Here is a 13,584-nt window from a genome sequence, read left to right on the forward strand (position 1 = left end):
ATAACATACTGAATATCAAGTTAAAATCAACCGCAATAAAAGGAAAATGATGAAAACTGGAATATCAAGGGGTCTACTGTATCAGAAGGCCCACTGCATTTCGCGAGATCGCAAGCTGTCAAGTTGCTAGAATTCAATCTTTCTACCTATACTTTCACCCCCTACAGCTATCAGTATTACACATAATCATAGATTAATCACACAGCATTCTAATTCAAGTGAAAATGGTCTTTAAAAATACACATAAGTAGTGATTTAGTCAGAGAAACAACCAAAACAAGTCTTCAAGTCGCCGGTCTTCATTCTCGTCTTCGTTTCTGTCGTCATCAGAACTGTCCTCATTTTCTTCTGAAGATGAGCGCTCAGGTTCAAATCTGTAAGGCTGGATACCACCAGGACATTCAGCTGTCAAAATCTCTACTTGTGGGCCATTTTCTTCTTCTGTATCGGTAAAATCAAAGCTAATTTCCTCAGCATCGCTCCTATTTTCTGGTGTGTCCGTCATTGCAACTGCACCGAGTGGTTACTGGTATGACGTCACGCAGCTGTTCCATTGACCGAGAGGGGGCGCTGCGAACACGGAAAATTTCAAGTGATGGGCATGATCAAATAAGGACCGATTACAACCGCGGGAAGCTTTTGAAAAATCGACGGTCAATTTATTTCGAATCTCGAAAGCATTCTGGTGCAGAATAATGCGACTTTTATCACCACTGCGTGACGCCTTTAATGAATCTCATCTCATCTCATTATCTGTAGCCGCTTTATCCTTCTACAGGGTCGCAGGCAAGCTGGAGCCTATCCCAGCTGACTACAGGCGAAAGGCGGGGTACACCCTGGACAAGTCGCCAGGTCATCACAGGGCTGACACATAGACACAGACAACCATTCACACTCACATTCACACCTACGGTCAATTTAGAGTCACCAGTTAACCTAACCTGCATGTCTTTGGACTGTGGGGGAAACCGGAGCACCCGGAGGAAACCCACGCGGACACAGGGAGAACATGCAAACTCCACACAGAAAGGCCCTCGCCGGCCACGGGGCTCGAACCCAGGACCTTCTTGCTGTGAGGCGACAGCGCTAACCACTACACCACCGTGCCGCCCTTGCCTTTAATGAATGATATGTTAAAAGATAAGTTTAATTTTCTGAGATGTAATAAAAACATAATTTATATGCCAAAGTCAAGCCTATGAGTTCCAAAATGATGTCTGTTACATTACGTCTGTTACAAATTAATTACAATCTAGCTATATACCATGTTAATCTTATTGAAAGAATGTGTATGTTTATTAATTATATTTGCTAAAACATCACCTTCCTATGTTTCAAAAAGTAATTCTACATTGTTAAAATTGAGAATATATATGTCCACAACACTTCTGTTACGTTCTGACTTTGGCATATAAATATGTTTTTATTACATCTCAGAAAATTAAAGTTATCTTTTAACATATCATTCATTAAAGATTACATGTTTTGTGACCTGATGGTAAAAAAAGAAATGGTTTTAGGTGAATTTTTAAAAATAAGTTCATGTCCCCATTTCAGTACCCATAAGCGTGGAATCACTCATATATATATATATATATATATAATTCCCCCCCCCCCCCCCACTGATTCGTAATTGTAGAAGCACTTAACATAAACACGGACGCCTATTGTGTAGTTAAAAGCTTGATGTCCTGTGGTGGGAGTTATAAGCAGCCCTGTGTATTTTCAAACTTGGCAGGAGTGTAAGCCAATGGGAAGCCTGTGTTGGGCAGTCAATCAGTCTGTGTTCCAAGAAAAGTCCTTTTACAATCTATACTACTAAAGGAAAGCTGTCGGTCTCTGTTCACCTATGCAAATCGACACGACTGGACACACGTACTCCATACTTTGCACATGGATTGGTGATACTCCAGAGGGGCCCAAGATAACATTTTTTTGACTTTCCAAAACATGGGATTAGTGCTAATCCAGCATGCTACTCATTTCCTGTAGGCTACATGCTTGTGCTCATGCTAACACACTGCGTGCAGCCTCGGTGGGAAATCCCCTCCCTGACTTGCCTGACCTCACAATTGGCACTCCTCACCAGAGAGTTCCTCTAGGGCTGAGTCTACGTCACTGAAAAGATGTGGGGAGCGATTTTACGTCATTTTCACAGAACACAGTGAAAATGTGTCCGCTCAACTCCCTACTGGGCCATTCAGAGGAAATCAGGTTCCTGGGCAATAATGACTAGTGAGTTAGCTGCCATTTTGTTTTGGGGCGGTTCTCAGGAGGTCCCTTGCACTAGGACCGTGTTTAGTCACTGTTGTAAGTTGAAGAATTTCAGTGTATTCCAGTAACACCCAAATGCTGGCATTGGTCCTATGCAATAAAGGTGTTTTCAGGGTAATTTCTTTCATGTTAAGTGTATTTTTTGGCAACTTTTGAGGCTTAGACTTCCACTACAGAAGCTTCCTGTGAATGCCTCCAGGTGTTTTTATAGCTTTGCCCAAAAACGCCCCTTTCTTAGGGGAAAACATTGATTTTAGTATCCAAATATCTGCTTACCTTGACGTATGCTTGCCAGTTGAGTATTTTTTATTTTTGGTGATGTACAACCCCAATTCCAAAAAAGTTGGGACAAAGTACAAATTATAAATAAAAACGGAATGCAATAATTTACAAATCTCAAAAACTGATATTGTATTCACAATAGAACATGGACAACATATCAAATGTCGAAAGTGAGACATTTTGAAATTTCATGCCAAATATTGGCTCATTTGAAATTTCATGACAGCAACACATCAAAAAAGTTGGGATGGGGCAATAAGAGGCTGGAAAAGTTAAAGGTACAAAAAAGGAACAGCTGGAGGACCAAATTGCAACTCATTAAGTCAACTGGCAATAGGTCATTAACATGACTGGGTATAAAAAGAGCATCTTGGAGTGGCAGCGGCTCTCAGAAGTAAAGATGGGAAGAGGATCACCAATCCCCCTAATTCTGCACCGACAAATAGTGGAGCAATATCAGAAAGGAGTTCGACAGTGTAAAATTGCAAAGAGTTTGAACATATCATCTACAGTGCATAATATCAAGAGATTTAGAGAATCTGGAAGAATCTCTGTGCGTAAGGGTCAAGGCCGGAAAACCATACTGGGTGCCCGTGATCTTCGGGCCCTTAGACGGCACTGCATCACATACAGGCATGCTTCTGTATTGGAAATCACAAAATGGGCTCAGGAATATTTCCACAGAACATTATCTGTGAACACAATTCACCGTGCCATCCGCTGTTGCCAGCTAAAACTCTATAGTTCAAAGAAGCCGCCGTATCTAAACATGATCCAGAAGCGCAGACGTCTTCTCTGGGCCAAGGCTCATTTAAAATGGACTGTGGCAAAGTGGAAAACTGTTCTGTGGTCAGACGAATCAAAATTTGAAGTTCTTTATGGAAATCAGGGACGCCGTGTCATTTGGACTAAAGAGGAGAAGGACGACTCAAGTTGTTATCAGCGCTCAGTTCAGAAGCCTGCATCTCTGATGGTATGGGGTTGCATTAGTGCATGTGGCATGGGCAGCTTACACATCTGGAAAGACACCATCAATGCTGAAAGGTATATCCAGGTTCTAGAGCAACATATGCTCCCATCCAGATGACGTCTCTTTCAGGGAAGACCTTGCATTTTCCAACATGACAATGCCAAAGCACATACTGCATCAATTACAGCATCATGGCTGCATAGAAGAAGGGTCCGGGTACTGAACTGGTCAGCCTGCAGTCCAGATCTTTCACCCATAGAACACATTTGGCGCATCATAAAACGGAAGATACGACAAAAAAGACCTAAGACAGTTGAGCAACTAGAATCCTACATTAGGCAAGAATGGGTTAACATTCCTATCCCTAAACTTGAGCAACTTGTCTCCTCAGTCCCCAGACGTTTACAGACTGTTGTAAAGAGAAAAGGGGATGTCTCACAGTGGTAAACATGGCCTTGTCCCAACTTTTTTTGAGATGATGTTGTCATGAAATTTAAAATCACCTAATTTTTCTCTTTAAATGATACATTTTCTCAGTTTAAACATTTGATATGCCATCTATGTTCTATTCTGAATAAAATATGGAATTTTGAAACTTCCACATCATTGCATTCCGTTTTTATTTACAATTTGTACTTTGTCCCAACTTTTTTGGAATCGGGGTTGTACTGAAAAGCTTCAATTCACACATTTTGTTGACAAACTGGAGATCCTCGGCCCATGTTAGCTTCTCAAAGACTAGGCCTTACCTGGATACTGATTTTGTACCAAGTCATGATTCATCACCCTGCTTCAAATCACATTATTTAATTTCCTCATTACTAGCCCTAAATTGTCCCCGTCCTAACTTTTTTTGGAATGTGTTGCAGGCCTGAAACGCAGGAATGGATGTATATTAATAACAAATGAAATGAAAAGAAGTTGATGAGAAAATATGAAATATCTTGGGTTCATACTGTCTGCAGTGAAATATACAAGTCAAAGTAAATTTAGAAAATACTTGTTTTCCATACCACACCAACTTTTTTTTTTTTTAAATAATAATTTGGGGTTGTATTTTTGACATGCCATGTATGTGATTTCTTCAATCCAAGCAGGAGAGGGTGGATAAAGGCATTGAAACAGACGGCTCTAACCTGAGTGGTGTCAGTGCCAAGTGTGCATGGGATGACCTGAGCCGACCTCCCGAGGATGAGGATGATAGCCGCAGCATCTGCATTGGATCACAGCCACGCAGGCTGTCTGAGAAAGGTGAGTGACTTGATATATGGGAAGTATTTATCATAATCTAAGATCAAAACCATTTTACTGATCTGTAATTGTAATGGCAGATCTCTGTACTTAAGAGAATATGGTAATGCATCAACCTGATTTTTGATGACCCTTGACTGTATGATGGCCGTACAAAGGGCGTGCGTGTGAACGTGTTCCACCACAGGGAACCTGATCACAAGTGCAAGGCAACGTAGCTCATAAACACGACCACTGGACAACGAAGTTTGTATCTTTATTTGCATAAGAGAGATGGGTTTTTATCCAGCACTTTTTATTTAATTAAAATAATGTGGGATTATGTACTAACACTGTAGCAGCCGTTGGCATTATGAACGACAGCAGAGAGTCTCTGATGGGTGCAGATATGTCTTAAGGCCAATTTATGCTGACAACGCAGTCCTCGCAGATGGTGTCGCAGATGGCGTCTGCGTAGCGCGCGCCCCCCCCCCCCCCCCCCCCCCCCCCCCCCCCACCTTCGCAGACGCTCTGCGCGCACCTCCCAAAAATTGTGACCGCCGCAGAAGCCTCGCAGACAAGAGGGCTCTGATTGGTCCACTCTACATCCGCTGTACACGCACTTCCGCTTCCCTACTTTCCCGGTTTGGTTTGTTTTCACGACCGCCATTTTTAAAAACACGAGCGAAGATGGAGCAGCATGAAGAGCGGTTGATCGAGGAAGTGAGGAAGTACGTACATCTATACGACTCCAGTTCTAGTCATTATAAGTAACCGGAGGATAAACACTCCACTAACCACACCCAACAACTACTCCTAGCGACTTCGCGCCCCCTTGCGTTGTAGCGGTGAATAACATCGCGCACGCCTATTACTCCCCGCTCAACGATAAATTACAACTGTCTGCGAAAAGCTATCTGCGTAAGCCTTGTCGCAAGAGCATGCAGAGGCCTTTATTCCTCTTGAACACGAGTATAGTATCGAACACCAGACATACACCGACCACCATAAAAACTGAAGAAAACAAAACATGTAACCTGGTTGTAAACAAATGCACAATTGTCATGCTTACAGACTGTGCTCTGAACTTTACACACCTTGCTCTGCTCAACCAAGGGTGCAAACCTCTACAAGTTCACCTAACCTGCATCATTAACCTCTGCATTCAGTCTCTTGCTAAACCACAGTTCAACCAATGCACTGAACACAAACAAAACACTGAATAAACAGCACACGCACTTTAAATTGTGCATGAATGACCTCAGGATGACAGACAGCAAACTTTAACACACCGTGCTGAACTGCTGATGGAGGCACATGGTGAATATACTGTAAACATAGCAGTGAGCGTCTGGAGCATAACAAATACAGCTTTCTTGGCTGACTGCTCCACCCGTAACGTGAATAATGAGTGACTGCTCTGGCTGCCACTTCCAAACACGTTTTACACTCATCGGAAGCTCTGCTTTTAGGCAGTGGTGAAATATATCTTTTATTGCTTGTAATGTGGTGTTTTTATTTTTGGTCGCATTTGACAAAATGACATCACACTTGAGTGGTTAAGTTTGTTTGTATTTCATATTCAGACACCGAACAGATCAGGGAAGCCCTGAGGAAAGGACTGGAGATAAACAGCAAGTCAGTCTTACCCCCCATTAACAGTCAGAGACACCATCAAGACCGGCCACTGTGAGTACCTTAATTTTTAACACTGAATTTTAAGAAACTCGTCCCAAAAAGAGAATCCTCTCCTGCATCTGTATGCGTCTGTTGATGCTGAGTTGTGTTGAGGTATGAAGGGCAGTTGTTTACGTCTTCCTTCAGTGAAGATATCCGACTGATCTAAAGGAAAGAATTTGGTGTTGGATGTGGCACCTGAATTTCCACTCCTTGATTTGCGTACAGTGAAATTGACAGGGGACTTTGCCCAGAGATGATGTTCTGAGGAAAGAGCTTTACAGTTGAGAGTTGAGTGTTAAGACATGGATTGTATTTTTTTTTTTTAATACAACCATATGTTATGTGAATAATTCTCATCTCATTATCTCTAGCCGCTTTATCCTTCTACAGGGTCGCAGGCAAGCTGGAGCCTATCCCAGCTGACTACGGGCGAAAGGCGGGGTACACCCTGGACAAGTCTCCAGGTCATCACAGGGCTGACACATAGACACAGACAACCATTCACACTCACATTCACACCTACGGTCAACTTAGAGTCACCAGTTAACCTAACCTGCATGTCTTTGGACTGTGGGGGAAACCGGAGCACCCGGAGGAAACCCACGCGGACACGGGGAGAACATGCAAACTCCTCACAGAAAGGCCCTCGTCGGCCATGGGGCTCGAACCCAGACCTTCTTGCTGTGAGGCGACAGCGCTAACCACTACACCACCGTGCCGCTATGTGAATAATTGTTTTATTAAATATTTTCAATGTAAAATTTCTTTGTAAAATTACCATTGTTGACTGTGTTCATTAAATTGTGCCCCGAAATTGAGACTTTCCTTTAAAATTAAATTTTCTTTTCCCTCTCCTCATATTTCCCAAACTTGTATTCATTACTCATTAGTAGACGTTTCTGATGGTGCCCATTTAGTGGCCTGTTTGCATTTGCTATAATCTCTTACAAGACAGCTGGTTAGAACAAATTTCAAACCACATTGAATCATTCAGATTGTTAAAGGTGTTTTGCCCACATGGACGACAAACATCAGCGAAAATGATCATGTTGGAAGCAAATTGCATTTTGTGTATAAATTTGTGTCCGTGTCAGAATGAGCAAACAATGGTTTTGGCTCGTTGGCATTGCTGTTAGCTCGAAACGACTACTATTCATAATACTCATCCAAGTTAATTAAAATCCTTGCATTTATAATTAATGGGCTACAGCATGACAACATGGCTGCTGGCATTTACATGTTGATTTAAGCTAGACAAGTTTGAACCAGTTCCTCTCTCACATATTCCAAGGTATTTCTGCTTCAGAAATTCTTCATAGAGCTACGGCCTTGTTAGTTAGCTGTTGTCGTATGTTGTGTAAAGTCTAAAGACATACATCTTAACGGCAAAAATCTTAGAATCCGCAAGGATGCCTTCAGGTGTGTGTTTTTATAGCTTTGCTCAAAAATACCCCTTTCTTGGGGTAAGACATTCATTTTGGTATCCAAATATCTCTGCTTACCTTGGTGTCTGCTTGCCTATTTAATTTTCAGAGATGCCTACTAGTACGGATTGGCCGTATTTTGTACGGAAAGGTTACGTAAATACGATGTTACGGCAAACAGTGTTATTCTGTACGGAATTATTATAAAGTCTTAAATTCCAGTGGGTTGTTTTTAAATGTCCAAGCGACTTTTTCAATCCATGCGCGATTCACGGCTAGGCTATTTATTTTTACGACAACCACACATGCTGTGTGTGACATGCGCAGATTCCGCACATTTGTTCGCGCTATTTTCGATACGGTAGAATGGCCGTGCATTACACCCAGTCAAAAGGGCAATGGATACGCGCACTGCAAACTGTGTAGAACTGACATTAACATCACTCATGGTGGTCGCGATGACTGCACGCGGCATGTCAACTACAAAAAACATATGGAGTATGCTGAAATGGCGAGTCAGGCAGAAAGTAAATCTGGGGGTATCCAGTAGTTTTTACGAAATCTGTGGATGAAAAGACACGGAACGTGACACGCGGTGATGGTTGACCTATGCTTGGAGTTGAACTTGCCAATTAGTGCCATGAAATGTGAGTTAAACTTATTCAGTTTCTTTTTACATGTCTGATTTTTATTCACTGAAATATCAAACACTGGCTGTACTTCTTTAATTCAAAGTCTTTTCAGTGTTGCAAGTGCAAATGTACATGTAGTATGATCAAAAACAGAATTTTATGATTAGTGCTGTTGGGATTGTGGCAAAAAATTGATCATTCCACTGTTTTAAATACAGTTATGTCATTTTATTCAATGTCTCTTCTGAAGCATTATGCTGAAGTATTTATATATTGGGACATTAAGATAATGTCGGACTCTCTTTGGCATGAAATAAGAGATTTTTTTTTTAATTTTATTAGAATCCGTTAACAGGTAGAACATTTTGCCAGGCAATATAATATAATACTTTTGAGGAGTTACATTCAATACCAATGATTGGTAGTCAACCGTAATGTCTGCAAACAGGGAACACTATTGTATTTATAAAAATGTGATGTATTGTACGCTCTAGAAATTTGTTGAGTGGAAATTCAGTTGAGATGGCTGCTCGCGTTTTGTTTATTCAATTCACACAAAACAGTTCTTTTTAATAATTTAAATGTTAAACATATTGGTATATACACCTCTTTATAATGGAAATGCGCATAAATTAATGTTACTGAAAGTCATTCCAAAATACTGAAAAATGTTTTCAAGAATACTGAAATTCAGAATTTGGGGTAGGCATCTCTGCATTTTATTTTTGGTGATGCACTGACCAGCTACAACTCCTCGCTGATGATACCCAAGCTTATGATTGAAGTTTCTTTCAAGTTTAAGTGTTTTTTTTTTTTTTTGTTTTGTTTTTTTTTTTGGGGGGGGTGTCACTTAAATTGGTCAGATTTATTTGGTGCGTTTTGTTAACTCTTCATTGAAACACATAGATTAACTAACTTGCGAAAATGGAGTTGGCATTAGCCAGTGACACTAACTACAGTTGCGTTTGTAGTTACTGGTTCTGGCATCTGGTTGATATCGGAATTCTTCTTTATCCTTGTTGAATTTTGTACTTGTTTTAAAAAAAAAACATTGGTTAAATTATAATCAATCATCACTACATCTGGTATGCAGTGAGTAAACTATTATTAGTGCTATATAAAAGTTTATATTCACTGCAATAGTACTGCAGAGTCCAGAAAGACATAATAACTTTCACTGTGCCTCGTCTTAAACACTGAGCAGTGCCAGAAACCAAAGTACCTAATAAATTGTAAGAGAAGTGTAAATGTCGACAGTTTAAGTGAATTATAGGTGCAGCTTTTGGTTCGAGTGACTCTGTAGGGCTGGGAGAATGGCTACATGGTACAGAAATTAGTTGAGAGGTTTTTATAAAATCTTGTTTGTAGTGTTAACAGAGTAGAGGGTTTTTTTTTTTTTTTCCCCCTCTCTTTCCCCTCTCCATCTAAAGCCCCTTTTACACAGCCTGTTCAAGGTGGGAATAGGGATGGCGAAAACTAAAAAAAGAATCTTGACCAACCACCGAGCCTCATTAGCCGGTTAAAGTCGGTTAACCTATGAGTTTAACAGGGATGCAAACGGCGCGCCTTTTGGCGGATGCCGCCTTTTTCACGGCTGAATCGTGCAGATCCAATTGTGGGTTTTTTTTGTTTTGGTTTGGTTTTTTTTGGGGGGGGCGTTGGAGTGTCTGAATAATTTCAATGGCATTTGCTTATTTAGTAATTTTAATACAGAATTTACTCTGATTAAATTATTCAGACACTCCAACGCCCCCCCTAAAAAAAAAAATCGGATCTGCATGATTCAGCCGTGAAAAAGGCGGCATCTGCGCCTTTAGTTTGTGTGGAGAGAGATGATCTGCAATAACATGCATTGTTGGCTACAGACCGAAACATACTTTCAGAATGCACTGGCCAAGGCAGGACTAAACTCCATGTGCCTTCTAATAATAATTAAAAAAAAAAAAACAGAATAGTAATTTGTAAGCTAAAAAGCCTGTGTCTACACTTCTCTCGCCGAGTGGCAGCTGTTTTCAACTGGGGCGGGAGGGTGGGACATGACTGAATGGGTGTTTCTGATTTGTCAGCTGTCGTCCTTACACCGCATGGCATGCCCCAAGCATTTACAACACAGAATTCCAGGTTCTCCGCTCCAAAATCGGCAGCTTCAAAACGTTTTTTTTTTTAAACCGACAACCAAAAAAAATTTAACCGGTTGACGTTGATTCGGTCAACCAATGGTCAAACGGTCATCGGTTAACATCCCTAGGTGGGAATCTTGCACTTTTATTCTGTCTTGCATGCTGTATAAAATATCTGAACGGGGAGGGGTCTGTGGTGTTCCGCCTCTGTGTCCGAACAGTCAATAGTAAGGGGCGGAATTGACATCTGTGTAAAAGGGACAGCCGACATTGAGGAACAGGGATGTGAAATTTTTGACCTTGACATTCTTCTTTCCAAGACCAACACAAACTGAAACATCTGTGGTGCCTAAGGTCTGCACACATTTCTGCCTCAGATCGTGTCCTACTTCACTTTCTCCTCCAGCGTATTTTTGATTGCACTGCCTACAAAAGCACCAACACGCCTTTCACCTGCTGTTATTGTCTTGAAAGCTGCACTGGTATGCTTGGGATATTTTTATATTTTTGACACGTAGTGCGTTCTATCACCCAAGCCGGCTTGCATGTCCCACCTCTGGTTGCAGTACACTGACACACCGTGTAAAAATGCATGGTTTATAGTGAACCAAAGGCAAACTTTATTTGGTTCACTATAAACAACCTAAGCTGGAATATTGAGGGATTTTACAGCAATATCACAATGTGTAAAAAGGACTTAAAGGGTACTGGTACAGCATTTAAACATGATCTATATCGATAGTACAAGCCTTAATTATAATGATGCACACAAGTGCAGCCACCTGATTTAGCCATCATAAGTAGCTTTAAGTGCTTAAGTCCAAAAACATGTCAAGCTTTTTGCACATAGGCAGCCAGTATGGTGCCCAGGATATGACAAATTATTGATGGCCAGGTACTGGAACTTAAGTTTAGCTGATGTAAACATGCTTGTTATCCAGGATTTAGTCAGATGAGTGTTTATCTTCAAGTCAGTATGGACAGAAACCAGAGAAACCGGATATCCGCATGAGCCTCGGAAAAAGGACACTCCGCATCTGGGAAATTATTTCAGTGGCGAATCATGAGATTCTAATGATATCAGTGGGGATTTGTAAGTGCAAAGGCAGGAAAAAGGGTTCAGCAGCTATCTGGTGCTGATATGGAAAGTGTCAAGCAGAAAACTGACTTTGAATGTGTTTGTAAAGAGGATGAACTTTTATGCAACATACAGGCACACTTTCATTGAATTGTTTCACGGATAAACCCAGTTGAGAAATGTATGTTGCACACAAGCCTGCATTGAAAATGGCATGTCCATGAAATGCTCGAAAAACTGTATGTCCGATCGTCCGAGACAACTAGAGTATGTACAAGGACGAGTAAAACTTTAATGGTAATCGTCCGACCGGACGACAAAAGTTAGTGCTGGCAACCTAAGCAACTGCTCTGTGATGCAGACCTGAACTGTCACAGATTTTTGTTATTATTCTGCAAAGTGAGTCACGCATTGTGACTGCTGACTCCTTGTCAAAGTTCACCTGTGTCTATCAAATCTTGTTTTCCTGGACTAGTTCCCATATAAAATTAATCCTATCAAGCGTCAGAGAAATTGACTGTATGCTCACTCTGTACTAAGAGAGTGGGGAACCAATCTAAAGTTGTGTGTTTTGTTTCACGGGAAATGCATTTAAGCTTTATTCATCAACACTATGTAAAAGTACAAAAAAATTTGAGGAAACCATTCAGATCTCCTCCTTGTTTTTGGTTATAGTTTGTCGAAGTATGTGCGAGTGTACTGGAAAAGCTCAGCTCAGAGGGGTCCACGTAATTCTACCAATTGGCTAAAGGTGACAAAGGTCAAGGACATCGTGTGCCAGCAGCGCAGTTGAAGCAGGAACATGTCGAACTTGGAACTTTTAGATCATGATTGGAGTCAATAATAAACGATATCGCTGAATAATATTCCTTACCTCTCTAACCTGAGTGTATGTGGTTTATATATAAATTATTATTATTTTTTTTAAATTGCTTCTGGTTTCATATATTTCGTAATGATATTTTTATTTTCTAAATATTTATCAACATACCACCTTTGTGGCACGGGAGCCTGTGATTGGTGGACAGCTGACAAAGGGTGTCTCCCACTGGTTGTAAACCATGACATATAAAAATTGTAAATGCATACAGGATCCACTGATTGGCAGTTCACATACTGAAGCCAAGCGGAGATGCCTAGCGTCTGGTGCTGTTGTCTGAAGAAAACTACAGCTAAAAAAGCTTTACTACCAGATTACTTGGACAAAGTCAGAAAAAAGCAAAGGATAGATATATGCAGAAATTAGTTTATTAGCGGTTATGATCCCTACAAAATTCCTCGAAACGACTGGAGTGACGGTGCAGATTTGTGGCCTAGCGTTAGCTACATGTTGGAATATACCTTCTTTTTTTTCCTGAAAAGTCCTGACACGGAAGAACAGTTTATATTTAAAAAAACCTACAAAAGCAAGAAAACCTTTTGTGTTAAAGGCCTCAGAAAATCAGCTTTTGGGAACAGAATGTTGCAAAAGCCAAAGCATCTACTGTCAAAGGACTCCTAGCTGAAGGGCTGGATGGTAAACTATTCCCGCCCTTCCATGTCTCCTCAACCCCAAGGATATGTAGTTACAGAGCTATCTGCACTCTGCCATTTATACAGTGATGCTTATTATTGTTAAAACAATATTTGGAGTGTTTATTTGTAAAATAACAAAATATCTTTCTCTAGACTTTCAAACGATATTGTAAGACTTAATTTTATCTAATAGTGGATGGTAAAATAATTACAAACACTAACAATCGGCACATTCCAGTTGTAGCTGTAGTCGTACAGTAACTCTAATCACCCCTGTAATAATTCCAAGAAACTCTTAGGTGGTGTTTACATTAGACCGTATCAGCGGATCATCAGATTAACGTTTTTAAAACAATTCGCGTGCACACAGCAACGCCAA

At 40.8% G+C, this 13,584-nt stretch overlaps 1 protein-coding gene across 2 annotated transcripts in view; it reads left to right on the plus strand.

Annotated features, from left to right (window-relative positions):
- Positions 1-13,584, plus strand: part of sufu (suppressor of fused homolog (Drosophila)) — a 59,204-nt gene that overhangs the window by 33,949 nt on the left and 11,671 nt on the right. The window contains exons 7-8 of one of the 2 annotated variants that reach the window (XM_060925661.1): positions 4,621-4,777; positions 6,343-6,445. In XM_060925661.1, coding sequence (XP_060781644.1) covers positions 4,621-4,777; positions 6,343-6,445 — 260 coding nt within the window. The remainder of the gene's footprint in view (positions 1-4,620; positions 4,778-6,342; positions 6,446-13,584) is intronic. The other variant, XM_060925662.1, reaches the window with a different exon arrangement.

Source organism: Neoarius graeffei, chromosome 7, assembly GCF_027579695.1.
Source record: "Neoarius graeffei isolate fNeoGra1 chromosome 7, fNeoGra1.pri, whole genome shotgun sequence".
NCBI lineage: Eukaryota > Metazoa > Chordata > Actinopteri > Siluriformes > Ariidae > Neoarius > Neoarius graeffei.